The following is a 12,397-nucleotide window of genomic DNA, read 5'->3' on the forward strand; positions in this document are numbered from 1 at the left end:
TACGCCATGAATTGGACCCAAGGCTGTGGTGAACTGTTCCACGGCAGTTACTACACTTGTTGCTCTAGACTTATACCAGGTACTGCCTGTCAATCCTTCTAAACTCTCGTTTGGTGTGCGCGTTTGGTTTCTGTCCAGGGGGCTTTTACTAGAGTCTATTATAGACAATCGAAGATATCAAGCGGCGGTGCAAAAAGCGATAAAATGTATACATCGTTGAGATAAAAGACATGTTTGGAGCATCCAATCGCTCTTTCTGCATCCCAGTCTTGCATATGAAATTTTCACCCTCGGTACATGGGTATAGATAGAGTAGATGCTCCGTCTTCGCACATACGTAGGTATTCAGCTGTCTGTTGTTTCTTACTTCTCGCTCTTTATCTATAACTGTTCATTTATCTCGGGGTTGATCTTTAAATTTAGAGATTGTCCGCCCTCCTCGTCTACAATGTTTCTTTATTCCTCGCACGGAGTGGGAGGGTGCTCGACTGACGAGAAATCACCTCACCTTCAAAAGGTATGATTATGTCAATATGGGAGCACCATCGAAAGCGCTCCAACTCCAACTGTAATATTATTTTCCTTGGTATCTAGCATGTATGCAAGTTGCTAAAATTGCTGTTCGCATTCACCAGGACTTTAACATGTACACTTAATAACCTGATATTGAGCCTTTCTATTTTCCTCCGATATTCCTGGAGACTCCTCGAATCGAGGTGTACAGTCTAAAAGACTCAGGATTACAAATTATCGATAAACTTTCAGGACTGCCTACCTAGGTAGAGCGAGTCCAATTGAGACACTACCTAGGTAATTATTGGAAAGTTCTATCAAAGTAACGGTCAATTAAGATTTGCTATCGCGAAAGCTTGTTACAGGACAAAGTTGAACTACCCAGGTGGGTAACTATATGAGCTCCAGGGCTAATCCACTCACTGCTCCAGGGCTCCAGAACTTTCGCTTGGCATTGACGGGCTTCATTTTTGAACACAATCAATGAGAGAAAAAATTTGAGACCAGAGCATGCCAGGTCTACAATTTGAAGTGCCATCAAATTAAAGCATTCCTAAAGACTTGCCTGGGGATAAGATATTTTAAGTATGCGTGAAATGGAATTCTGGAATTAACTATCTGTTAGCCTACGTAGACGTGTGCTCCACAAGCACTGAAGATCATGTCCAACTTTATACTCTCAGTTACCATTTTGGTCTCAATTTTTGGGTGGCGACCACATTATATAGGATGAAATTCCGGAGTCTCGATTTTGGGTACTCTAAAAAAGGCAAATAGCCGGGAAATTAGCGGAAGGCGATTTCTGCCGAGCACATTTTCCGCTCCTTTAGTGTCGGCCCATTGTTTTACATGTGCCAGGGATTATTTTATATTAAAATGCTCGTACTTATTTCGAGTCAGAGTTAGATGATATTGCAGTCATCCATGGATGGTGCGAAAGCCAAGTGGAGAACGGGAATCCAAACACTGAGCCCCGCACAGATGAACTACGGAGCTACGGAGTATATTGTATTTTGTACTCCGTATGTTGTATGTGCAAAGAGTAACTACATTTTCGTATACCTAAGTACTATTAATCCTTCGTTTTTTTCACTATAATTACTTATCACATCCATGAGTACAATTCTTGGAGTCAAATCAATTCAAAAGCCTCGGCTCACCTGGCCTCGGTAGGGTAAACGCGGGGTCAATGCTTTTTGACTTTCTTCTCAGTTTCATTTGATCCTGCCTGAAGCGAGCCGGAGAACTCTCGCATACAACATACCTAGGTACATACTTAACCTCTTAAAAGCCTCAGGTCCCAGATCCAAAGGCACCACGAGTGGGGCCGGAGATAGAACTATGGGGCTCTAAATGCCTATCATTGTCCATTCCACTCCGCAACCTTCGGCGGTTTTACCATTTTTGATATAAGCGGATTTTGTATTTAGGGCTCATCTTCATGACGAGGCCCTTCCAAGGTTCCTATATGGATCTGTTCTTGAGGCACTAAACTCTATCACGAATCATGTTGTGGTTTTCTCCGGAAAATTCCAATATTCCTCGATCAAGCCTACAGTTCGGTATTGGGAGAAGAATACGTCCCGGCAATTCCTATTATATCTGCCCCCCATGTCCCTAGTGGGGTGTATATTTTATTTCTCTTTCCTGATCTACGCAATACATACCCATATGAGTTTCCTCTCTTGACTCTCTTCATTTCTTGATCTTCGATTCGACTTTTCCGCTAGCTTGGATTATGGCGATGGTACCTGCCTAGGCAGTTACTTACTCTTTTTTTTTTGTACTTCGATACCCCCATATCATTTTTCTTCCTTGCGCAGATACGATTATGAAACTCCCCCCAGCAGCCATCGTGAACTCATGGCCAACCCCAAACTATATCGACCCTCCCACGCGCGGGCACGGCGTTCTCATCGTGAATATCGTCTGTTTCTCCTTGGCCCTCATAGTCGTCTCCCTCCGTCTGTACACCAGGCTCAGGGTCACATGCAGCGCCGGTATCGATGATGTCTTAATTGTCATCGGTCTGATCTTCGCTATCGCAATGGCGGTCGTCACCTCAATCGCTACGGAACATTGGGGCATGAACCGCCATGTCTGGGATATTGAATTGCTTCGACTCGTCACTGTCCAAAAGCTGAACCTCTGCTTCCAAATAATGTTCTCCTTGTCGTCTTGCTTCACCAAGATATCTCTGCTGTGGTTCTGTCGACGACTCATCGGGAAGGGCAGCTTTGTGCTATATAACTGGGCGTTTATTCTGTCCATGGTTTTTGTTGGGCTTTCTAGTTTTCTATTCACTATTATCAGCATCTTTCAGTGCTCGTGAGTGTGTCGTCTTGTGTCATAATGGTGGGCCGTTGCTAATGTTTCCTATAGGCCTGTCCGTGCGTACTGGCAAATCAACCCTACCGAGTCATACCACTGCATGAACGATGGCGCGATTGTTTTCTCCGCAAGTGTCATCAACATCTTCACCGATTTACTGGTCACAACTTTACCAATGCCATTGATCTGGAGTCTGAAACTCCCCGCTCGTCAACGACTCGCCGTTATCTCCATCTTCGCCCTCGGCGTGGTGGTTAACGTAGCCGGCTCTGTGCGAACCGTGTATGTATGGAAGAGTATGGTGACCGGCTATGACGCGACCTGGCTCGGATGGCCGGTGCTGGTGGCTGCCGCTGTGGAAATCAGCCTGGGACTGGTAAGAGGCCAACAGTCTCGCTCTTGGAGATATTAAATACTAATACTCGACAGATCTGCTCTTCCGCCCCAGCGCTCCGCCCCCCTCATTGCAGCCTTCCTTCCCCGACTCCTCAGCTCGACCCGCAACATCACCTCCTCCTACAACCAACGGACTCGCTCCCACAAGATCTGGTATTCAACCGGCCGCTCTCGGACATCCCGTCTCGTTGCCGATGATTTGCACCAGCCCAGTTATAACAGCGATCGGTTTGAAATTATGCGCACTGTCGAGATGGAAAGCTGGACTGAGTCACGACTCGCGAACCATGACAAGATGGGCCACGGTTACGATATCACGTCCGACAATCATAGCCGTCCTGTCACCCCCGAGGGCAGCATTGAGACAAAGAAGAGCATAGTTTATACCTCTCCAACGAGTGCTGACTCCTGTGCGTCTGGGCCGAGCGACACGCATTCTCCTTCAGATGATCGAAGGCTGCATTAACCGCACTGTTTTAGTACATACTTATTCTCTTCTTTTTTTATGTACGAACATTTATGTCACTTTATCCAGGATGCTTTTATTGTGCTTGAAGTAAACCCAAACAACGATACAGCTTGTACATCTAATCTTGAGACCGTCACTACATACTCAAATGACCACTTCTTTAACAGATGGACATAACTAAACCCAATAATTTCAATATGGGTTTGATGAAAACTGAAAATTTTAGAATTTATGAAATATCCTAAGACCAATTTCCCGGTCAGGTTTACGAAAGGGAAAAAAAAAGTTACATGTACTCAGCGAGGCGTCTTAACTGCCGGGCGCATGACGCAACAAGAGCAGTAACCCCGTCTGTGATACTCAAAAAAAAAAAAAAGGAAAATTGCACTCGATACACATGTATTTATAGGGAGACAAAAAGATCTGGACTCGCGGGGAATCGAACCCCGGACCACTCCCATGCTAAGGGAGTATTATACCACTAAACCACAAGCCCAGTTGATTGGTTGATTATGGGACATAGTGTACTAATAGCGAAAAATACTTTAGGCGAGTCGAGGTCAGGTCACGGACTATTCAGTCCAGACCAACATAAATAACATAGTTCTGATTATTAGTTGATCACATTATATTATGTTCTCTGTGTTGTCTTGATAAAATATGCGAAGGTAACTTTATATTGCGTAACTAGTGATTGGGATCGTCTATCGATATATATTAAATCCCACAGCAAGCTCTATTGCAGAACAAAACCTTTATAATCGATGGAGCCAAAATATTACCAAATAAAAAAATAATGTATTAAGTACTCCGTGTACATATACCTGCATTTATGGATGTACTACAAATTGCGGTGAAAACCCATTGACCTCTGGACCTCGACATAGTCAAAGACATCATACACAGGGGACTGTAGATAAGAAACGCCAAGACTCAAACTAGCTTATCGCAGATGGATCTACAACAAACGACCCTGACTTGCGCTTTTTGGTCATTTGCGCGTGACTCGACCCCAATTGAAATAAATACAATGACCGCGCCGGGACGTTCAAATGGAAACTCTTACCATATCAATTTGACCAAGAATCCACCAGCGTAGACTTTCTCAATTCGTCCAGATACCCCATCGGATGCTCGGCGTTTCGCTGTCGAGAACAGCCCCCGATTGGTCAATATCACCGACACAAAAGCTGCATACGCGGGGAGAAGCTATGGAGCTCCAGGATAAGACCGATAACATAGTCCAACTGCACTTGGTATAAAGCCGCCGCTGCGCCTGTCTGTGTTCCATTATATTTCATCTGTCCTACATCTGTTACTTTCTTCCGACTATATTGATCGACGAGGAATCCTTTCTCCTGCATCGGTTAGCTCATTAGACTGCTATTCCCTCCCCGCATCACTCATCCCGGCCCCCACTTCATATCAAAATCACAATGTCCTCGGTCTTCCGCGCCAGCACACGGCTGCGCTGCGCAGCTCGCCTCCCGGCAGTTCGCTCTCTCTCTACCACTGCGGGTCTCCGCGCAGCGGAGAAGCCTTACTTCCCCAATGAGCCCACCGCACCTTCTGTCTCGGGGACAATGCCCGGGCCTAAGAACCAGGCCGCCGCCGCCGAGCTCGACGAGGTCTTCGATGTTCGCAGCTTGAACATGTTGACTGACTTCCACCAGTCTGTTGGAAACTAGTATGGCAGACCCAACCCACCATCAAGTCTCAACTGACCGCGCCTCTAGCATCGCTGATCTTGATGGAAACAAGCTCCTTGATGTGTAAGTCACCAGCCTTGAGTCAATTGGAAACAGAGAAGCTGACCCCAGTAGGTATGCTCAGATCGCCTCCATTCCAGTTGGATACAACAACCCCCACCTCCAGAAGATTGCCGCCTCGTCCGAGATGGTATCCGCCCTGATTAACCGCCCGGCCCTGGGTAACTTCCCCTCCTCCGATTGGGCTCATGTTCTCAAGACTGGCGTTCTCCGTGCTGCCCCCAAGGGTCTGAACCAGGTTTTCACGGCCATGGCTGGCTCTGATGCCAACGAGACTGCCTACAAGGCGGCCTTCATGTACTACCGCCAGATGCAGCGCGGTGGGCCCGGAGCCGAGTTCACCGAGGAGGAGCTGCTCTCCACCATGAACAACCAGAGTCCCGGTTCGCCCCAGCTGTCCATTCTCTCCTTCAAGTCTGCTTTCCACGGCCGTCTCTTCGGCTCCCTGTCCACCACCCGCAGCAAGGCCATCCACAAGCTGGATATCCCCGCCTTTGACTGGCCCCAGGCCTCTTTCCCCCAGTTGAAGTACCCGCTGGAGGACCACGTCCAGGAAAACGCCGCCGAGGAGCAGCGCTGCTTGGCTGAGGTTGAGCGTCTCATCAAGGAGTTCCACAACCCCGTCGCTGCCGTGATGGTCGAGCCCATCCAGTCCGAGGGTGGTGACAACCACGCCTCGCCCGCCTTCTTCCAAGGTCTCCGTGACATCACCAAGCGCACTAACGTCCTCTTCATCGTCGACGAGGTGCAGACCGGTGTCGGTGCCACCGGTAAGTTCTGGGCTCACGATCACTGGAACCTGTCCTCTCCCCCAGACATGGTCACCTTCTCTAAGAAGGCCCAGACTGCCGGTTACTACTTCGGCAACCCCGCTCTTCGCCCCAACAAGCCCTACCGCCAGTTCAACACCTGGATGGGAGACCCAGCCCGTGCCCTGATCTTCCGCGGAATCTTCGAGGAAATCGAGCGTCTCGGCCTCGTTGAGAACACCCGCACCACCGGTGACTACCTTTATGGTGGTCTCGCCCGTCTCGCCGAGAAGTACCCCCAGCACTTCCAGAACCTCCGCGGTAAGAACCAAGGTACCTTCATCGCCTGGGACACACCCAAGCGTGACCAGTTCATCGCTAAGGCCAAATCCTTCGGTGTCAACATCGGTGGTAGCGGACCCTCTGCCATCCGTCTGCGCCCTATGCTGATCTTCCAGAAGCACCACGGTATGTTAACCTTCTCTCTCCCCATGCCCAAAAGCCATATACTAATGTATTTTCTCCTACAGCCGACATCCTCCTCGAGAGGATCGAGCAGATTGTCCAGAACCTCTAAACAAAATGCCGGCAATGACCTTCAAAAAGTGCCCGGGCGTTTTCAATTGGCTTAATGAGCGTTGTTTTCCTCTTTTATTCTCTTTTTTCTTTCTTCTGGAGGGTTCACCTTTCTCCCTCCGCTGCTACGACTTCATGTCACTACAGAAATGCCATATATATTCCTGGACATTGTGTCCACAATTGAGTTATCACTCACACCGAATCATCGGGGCCGGAGTAGGGACGCATACTCTGCAAGCCGTTTTTTATGAAGAAAGTGCAACTATAAACTCCTAAGAACTAATCCAAATCTGTTGTGTATGCCCCTGTGGTCCAATAAATATGAAGGTAGGTAATGCTTCCCATCCGAAACTCCGAACGACCAGCAAAATTGTCGAAACCACTCTCATATTGCATGTCTCAATTGAATCAATGGTGTGTGCGCGGTAGGGGTATCCAGAACCAAGATTGTATCGGCGAGGGTGGGTTCGTGTATTTCGTGTAGCGCTAAAGACTCAAGGTGTAGGTGCTTTATGCATCTTCCTCGCCAGTGCTTCCGTCTCGTCTGGAACGAACCGTTAGTATGGTAGCGGGGACATCTCGGAAATAGTGGAATGGATTCGAGTAACACGTACGGGACATATTTGATGCCGGAATCTTCCAGACTGTTGATAATGTACTCCGGAAGCTGTTAATGCAAAAGACACAATTAGCTATCCTGTGTTTCATCAGAGGAATAAGGGACCTAGGGAATTGAAAAAAAAGGGTCCCATATCTCCAGTAATAAGGCATCCAAGTGTGCACTTACTGTCCCTGTAACCTTGGTCGCATACGTGCCCGGCACATAGTTATCCAACCGTTGCCAACGAGCGACCCAGCTCGCAGCAGGATCCCGAACAGCAATCAAGCCCTCGAAGACCTGTGACGTGCATTCTTGAATAGCATCATTGTTTCCACGGAGTTGGAGAGTGCTCTCGCAATTTGGGCAGCCTTCACGCATGAATTTCTGGAATAATCGGAATCGTTAGAGGCGCCCGCGGAACGAAGACGGGAAGTAGCTCTTACATTGTGAATTTGGACGACGGAGCAGACCATACAGGCGCGCAGAGTGCGCTGCTGATTTGGAGGGGCGTAGAAAGACATTTGGAGGAAGTATGAGGATGTGAAGAGAGAAAGGAAGCTATGGATGGGAGTTAAGCGTCAAGTCTGGATGGATGCCAAGACCCGTTGCGATCGGGGAAAAAGAACATGGGAGAAGCAGGAACAAGACTCTCTTCCCTCTCCCTTTTTTTTTTCTCTGGGAATCACAACTTTGGTCTTTTTCTTTCTTCGCTCTTGGTCTATAGTGGATTTAGAGGAGTTTTATTCTTTTTATTTGACTGTGTCTCTGTCTTCCGGCTCGTATAATAGTCACGTTTTCCTCCGTGCCCTTGTTTCGCACCGATAATCGCTGTCTCGTGCCCCTCGCATTTTCTCTCCGCCTAAATGGCTACCGATCAGGAAGTGGCCACTGCGCTCAAAGTGCAGGGAAACCAGGCCTTTGCTCAGCACGACTGGCCCGTCGCAGTCGACTTTTATACCCAGGCTATTGCCAAATTTGACAAGGATCCATCCTTCTTCTGCAACAGGGCCCAGGTGTGTTCCCGACGATCATAAGTGGCACATTCCAAGAGTCGCGTGAATGTTTGCTAGGATCAGCATAGCTAACAGTCTTTTTTTTTTCGCTTGGTGTCACAGGCTCAAATTAAGCTTGAAGCGTTCGGCTTTGCTATTGCGGATGCCACCAAGGCAATTGAATTGGATCCCAACTATGTGAAGGTTAGTCGGTATTATTAGCCGGCAAGAGAGACAACTTGTGCCTGCAAATTGAGGATTAGTGGAGATGTGTGCTAAGTCCATATCCATCACAGGCCTACTGGAGACGTGCCCTCGCGAATACTGCCATTCTAAGCTACAAGGAGGCCTTGAAGGACTTTAAGGCTGTGGTTAGACGCGAACCGGCCAACCATAATGCCAAGCTGAAGGCTGCCGAGTGTGAGAAGCTCGTGCGCCGCAAAGATTTTGAGCGGGCCATCGAGATCTCGGACCCGCCTTCTGCTTTTGCGGATTTGGACATCGATGCTATCAATGTCGAGGACGGTTATGATGGTGTGCGCCTTGGCGAGGAAATGTCGCAGGAGTTCATCGATGATATGATTGAGCGCTTTAAGAACGGAAAGAAGATCCACCGCAAATATGTCTTCCAAATCATCAAGGCTGTTAAGGATCTTGTATACAACGAGCCTACCATGGTCGAAATCGGCGTGGAATCGGGAAAGAAGCTGACAGTCTGCGGTGATACGCACGGTACGTATTGTCTTTTGTTCGGTGAGTTGGGCAGTTGCTGACTGAACAGGCCAATACTTTGATTTGCTCGAGATTTTCCGACGAAACGGTGCCCCCTCCGAAACCCATGCTTACCTCTTCAACGGTGACTTCGTTGACCGTGGCTCCTGGTCCTGCGAAATCGCACTGCTGCTCTATGCATACAAGTGGTTGCGTCCCAACGGTCTTTTCCTTAACCGTGGAAACCACGAGACGGATGATATGAATAAGGTCTACGGCTTCGAAGGCGAGTGCAAGGCTAAATATAACGAGCGGGTCTTCAAGGTGTTCTCCGAGTCCTTCTCGGCTCTGCCCCTGGCCACCTTGATTGGCGACAAGTACCTTGTCCTGCACGGTGGTCTCTTCTCCGACGACAAGATCAAGTTAGATGATATCCGCAAGCTCAACCGCCACAACCAACGGCAGCCTGGCCAAGCGGGCCTGATGATGGAGATGCTCTGGACAGACCCGCAGACCGAGGCTGGCCGCGGCCCCAGCAAGCGTGGTGTCGGTCTCCAATTTGGCCCTGATGTCACTAAGCGCTTCTGTGAAAACAACGGCCTGGAGGCTATCATTCGCTCCCACGAGGTGCGGATGGGCGGTTACGAGGTTGAACACGATGGTCGTTGCATCACTGTCTTTTCTGCTCCCAAGTATTGCGATGCGACTGAAAATAAGGGTGCTTACATCAACATCGGCCCTGAACTCAAGCTTGCATATGAAGTATTCGAGGCAGTACCGCACCCCGATATCAAGCCGATGGTAAGATTACCTATGACCTTTAACCATCTACGTAATCAAGTTCCCTAGCTAACTGTCCCAGGCGTACGCGAATAACTCTATTCTTTCGGGGATGTGATGGCATATTTGATTTTCAAGCGCGGCGTTGCCCAAAATATCTACCTAGAATTGATGTTCCAATGTATTTATGTGCATGAATGATGTATTCCGAGTAGCTCTGACGTCGCGAACTATGTACTTCACACCGCTTTTGCCCCGCGTTCGTCCCCTCGATTCTGCCACTTTGACTTCTTTTTGCCCTCGGTCGAGATACATCTTGCAGAGTAGCCATGGAATTCGATCCTAAGACCCGTGAGTATTCTTGGTCGTCCTAAAATATAAAAGACTAACCTGGACAGCCCAATACCTCACCTCCGACAAGTCGAGCTTCGCCTCGGTCTCGGCCAAAGACCGCTGGCCTGTCATCATTGTGAGCTTGCGGCAGACAATCGATAGTCGGAGTATCAATTGCTGAATATTGTGACCATTCTAGACTGGCGCTATTGATGACCTTCACCGCACTGTATTAGGTGTCAATGATGATGAGAAGGCAAATGAAGGCAAGAGCATTATTGCCAACTTGGCCAAGTTGAAGTACGAGCTCCAGCATGACCGACAACTGACGTGAGTCCTTTCGCCGTCTATGCCAAAACCACAAGAGCCTTATCTAATATGAACTTGCGGCTAGTCCCCTGGATGATGATGGACACCCAGATATCGCCTCGTACAACGAGGAGCTGGAGAAGCGCGGAAACCCCCACTGGCACGATGTCGCCTGGCTTTATTCAGAGTGTTACCTCTGTAAGCTCAAGGTCCCCGTCCAACTGGAAATCGGACAAGCTACGACAGTACTAACCAGACGACTATCATAGACCGCCGCATGGAAGCCCTCTTCACATTGTCCAAGCATTGGAAGGGCTATGATGTATTTGCCCGCCAGAAGATGGATACATTCAAGTCGTCCCGTCCCGCCGTACTAGAACTCGCCGCGAGGTACCGTGAATTAGCGATGGAAGCGGAGTCGGGAAAAGCAAGGGAAAACAAGTCGCCGGAGGAAATCGAGCAGGCAGAGAAGCTTCTCTTCTCTGAGATGTGCGAGATCTGCTTGTGGGGTAATGCCACCGATCTGTCACTCCTAACCTCTCTCACCTACGAGGATATCCAGAAACTACAGGGCTCCGAGGCGCGCAAAGCATCGCAGAAGAACATCATTGTCAACGACCTCGATGCGGCTTTCGAGGCAATGCAAAGGGCCCGGAGAGAGAAGAAGGACGGTGAGCGCCGCGTGGATATCGTCCTAGACAACTCCGGATTTGAACTATTCGTTGACTTAATTCTCGCTGGATATTTGCTGTCCGCCGGGTTGGCGACCAGTGTCGTGCTTCACCCCAAGCGCATGCCGTGGTTCGTGTCAGATGTCACGCCGAAGGATTTCTCCGATCTCCTCAACAGCATGATCGACCCGCAGGCCTTTTACACAGCAGCAGATGACTCGGGCAAGACATTCCCCCCTCTTTCCGAGAAGGAGGTTTCCAACGTGCAATTCCTCTTTGAGCAGTGGAGCCAGTTCCACCAGGATGGTAAACTGATCCTGCGCCCGCACCCTTTCTGGACCACCCAGGGCGGTTACTGGCGCATGCCATCCGTGGCACCGGAGCTCTTCGAAGATTTGAAGGAGAGCGAGCTTGTTTTGTTCAAGGGCGACCTGAACTACCGGAAGTTGGTCAATGATGTAAGTCCGGGCTTCTTTGCTTTTCGTTCTTTTACTTTGGGTTTCTTGCTAACAATATCCAGGCCCAATGGGATCCCACCACTCTTTTCACAGAAGCTATCGGCCCGCTTGGCCCCAAGTCCGGGATCCGTGTTCTAGCCTTCCGTACTTGCAAGGCTGACCCCGTTGTCGGTCTTCCCGCTGGCGAGGATGAGAAGCTCCGCGCATTGCCCGGAGGCGGCGGCTCTGAGTCTCGTAAGTGGGCTTGGAGTGGGAAATGGGCCGTCGTCTCGCTTTCTGACGGCAAGGCCTGAGAGCGCACTAGGCACAACCGCCCGTGTTATACGGCAGACGTTGAAGTCCGTTGCACACTGGGTGAATATGCCAATATGGAACCTTTGTAGATGAACTAGGGTAGTAAAAGATCACAGCTGGAAGTAGACGAGTTAATACCTGATCTAGATCGTGAATAAAGGTGTGATATGATACAATATCTATGTGCCAATCTCTCTATGAGACAAGTGAAGAGCTTGCCATAAGAGATACCACTGCCCCAGTCATTGGTTGCTCGTGCTAGATGCAGGACCATGCGTGCTCGCCTATGACCCATTCCCTATTCTGTGACTGGCACACTTCCTTGCGTTGCGATAGGTTATTGACGTCGATATCTCCCGAAGGACGAAGGTTGGGTAGCTAAATACGTATGTATGTCATAGTGTGTCCGGATTTAGGATTATCGTAGTACATATAACTATAG

General features: G+C 49.1%; 5 protein-coding genes across 5 annotated transcripts; 4 read left to right on the plus strand and 1 right to left on the minus strand.

Annotated features, from left to right (window-relative positions):
* Positions 1 to 2,344: 2,344 nt before the first annotated feature.
* Positions 2,345 to 3,706, plus strand: N7489_001949 (uncharacterized protein; the record flags this gene model as incomplete). The annotated part of the gene is made up of 3 exons (XM_056707704.1): positions 2,345 to 2,841; positions 2,896 to 3,220; positions 3,293 to 3,706. 3 exons carry the CDS (start codon positions 2,345 to 2,347, stop codon positions 3,704 to 3,706), a joined length of 1,236 nt encoding a protein of 411 aa, XP_056572006.1.
* A 1,439-nt stretch (positions 3,707 to 5,145) lies between these two features.
* On the plus strand, positions 5,146 to 6,804 carry gatA (4-aminobutyrate transaminase gatA; the record flags this gene model as incomplete). The annotated part of the gene is made up of 4 exons (XM_056707705.1): positions 5,146 to 5,396; positions 5,446 to 5,481; positions 5,533 to 6,695; positions 6,758 to 6,804. 4 exons carry the CDS (start codon positions 5,146 to 5,148, stop codon positions 6,802 to 6,804), a joined length of 1,497 nt encoding a protein of 498 aa, XP_056572007.1.
* A 512-nt stretch (positions 6,805 to 7,316) lies between these two features.
* spt4 (transcription elongation factor SPT4) lies at positions 7,317 to 7,928 on the minus strand (the record flags this gene model as incomplete). The annotated part of the gene is made up of 4 exons (XM_056707706.1): positions 7,317 to 7,350; positions 7,421 to 7,473; positions 7,594 to 7,791; positions 7,851 to 7,928. The coding sequence occupies 4 exons, from the start codon at positions 7,926 to 7,928 to the stop codon at positions 7,317 to 7,319; spliced, it is 363 nt and encodes a 120-aa protein (XP_056572008.1).
* A 342-nt stretch (positions 7,929 to 8,270) lies between these two features.
* On the plus strand, positions 8,271 to 10,008 carry ppt1 (protein serine/threonine phosphatase PPT1; the record flags this gene model as incomplete). Its single annotated transcript, XM_056707707.1, has 5 exons — positions 8,271 to 8,420; positions 8,523 to 8,603; positions 8,696 to 9,131; positions 9,181 to 9,911; positions 9,973 to 10,008. The coding sequence occupies 5 exons, from the start codon at positions 8,271 to 8,273 to the stop codon at positions 10,006 to 10,008; spliced, it is 1,434 nt and encodes a 477-aa protein (XP_056572009.1).
* A 211-nt stretch (positions 10,009 to 10,219) lies between these two features.
* Positions 10,220 to 11,954, plus strand: N7489_001953 (damage-control phosphatase ARMT1 family protein; the record flags this gene model as incomplete). Its single annotated transcript, XM_056707708.1, has 6 exons — positions 10,220 to 10,241; positions 10,289 to 10,359; positions 10,423 to 10,553; positions 10,618 to 10,730; positions 10,802 to 11,661; positions 11,724 to 11,954. 6 exons carry the CDS (start codon positions 10,220 to 10,222, stop codon positions 11,952 to 11,954), a joined length of 1,428 nt encoding a protein of 475 aa, XP_056572010.1.
* Positions 11,955 to 12,397: the final 443 nt, after the last annotated feature.

The sequence above is a fragment of the Penicillium chrysogenum genome (genome assembly GCF_028827035.1).
Source record: "Penicillium chrysogenum strain IBT 35668 chromosome Unknown utg000001l_segment0_segment0, whole genome shotgun sequence".
Classification (NCBI taxonomy): Eukaryota; Fungi; Ascomycota; class Eurotiomycetes; order Eurotiales; family Aspergillaceae; genus Penicillium; species Penicillium chrysogenum.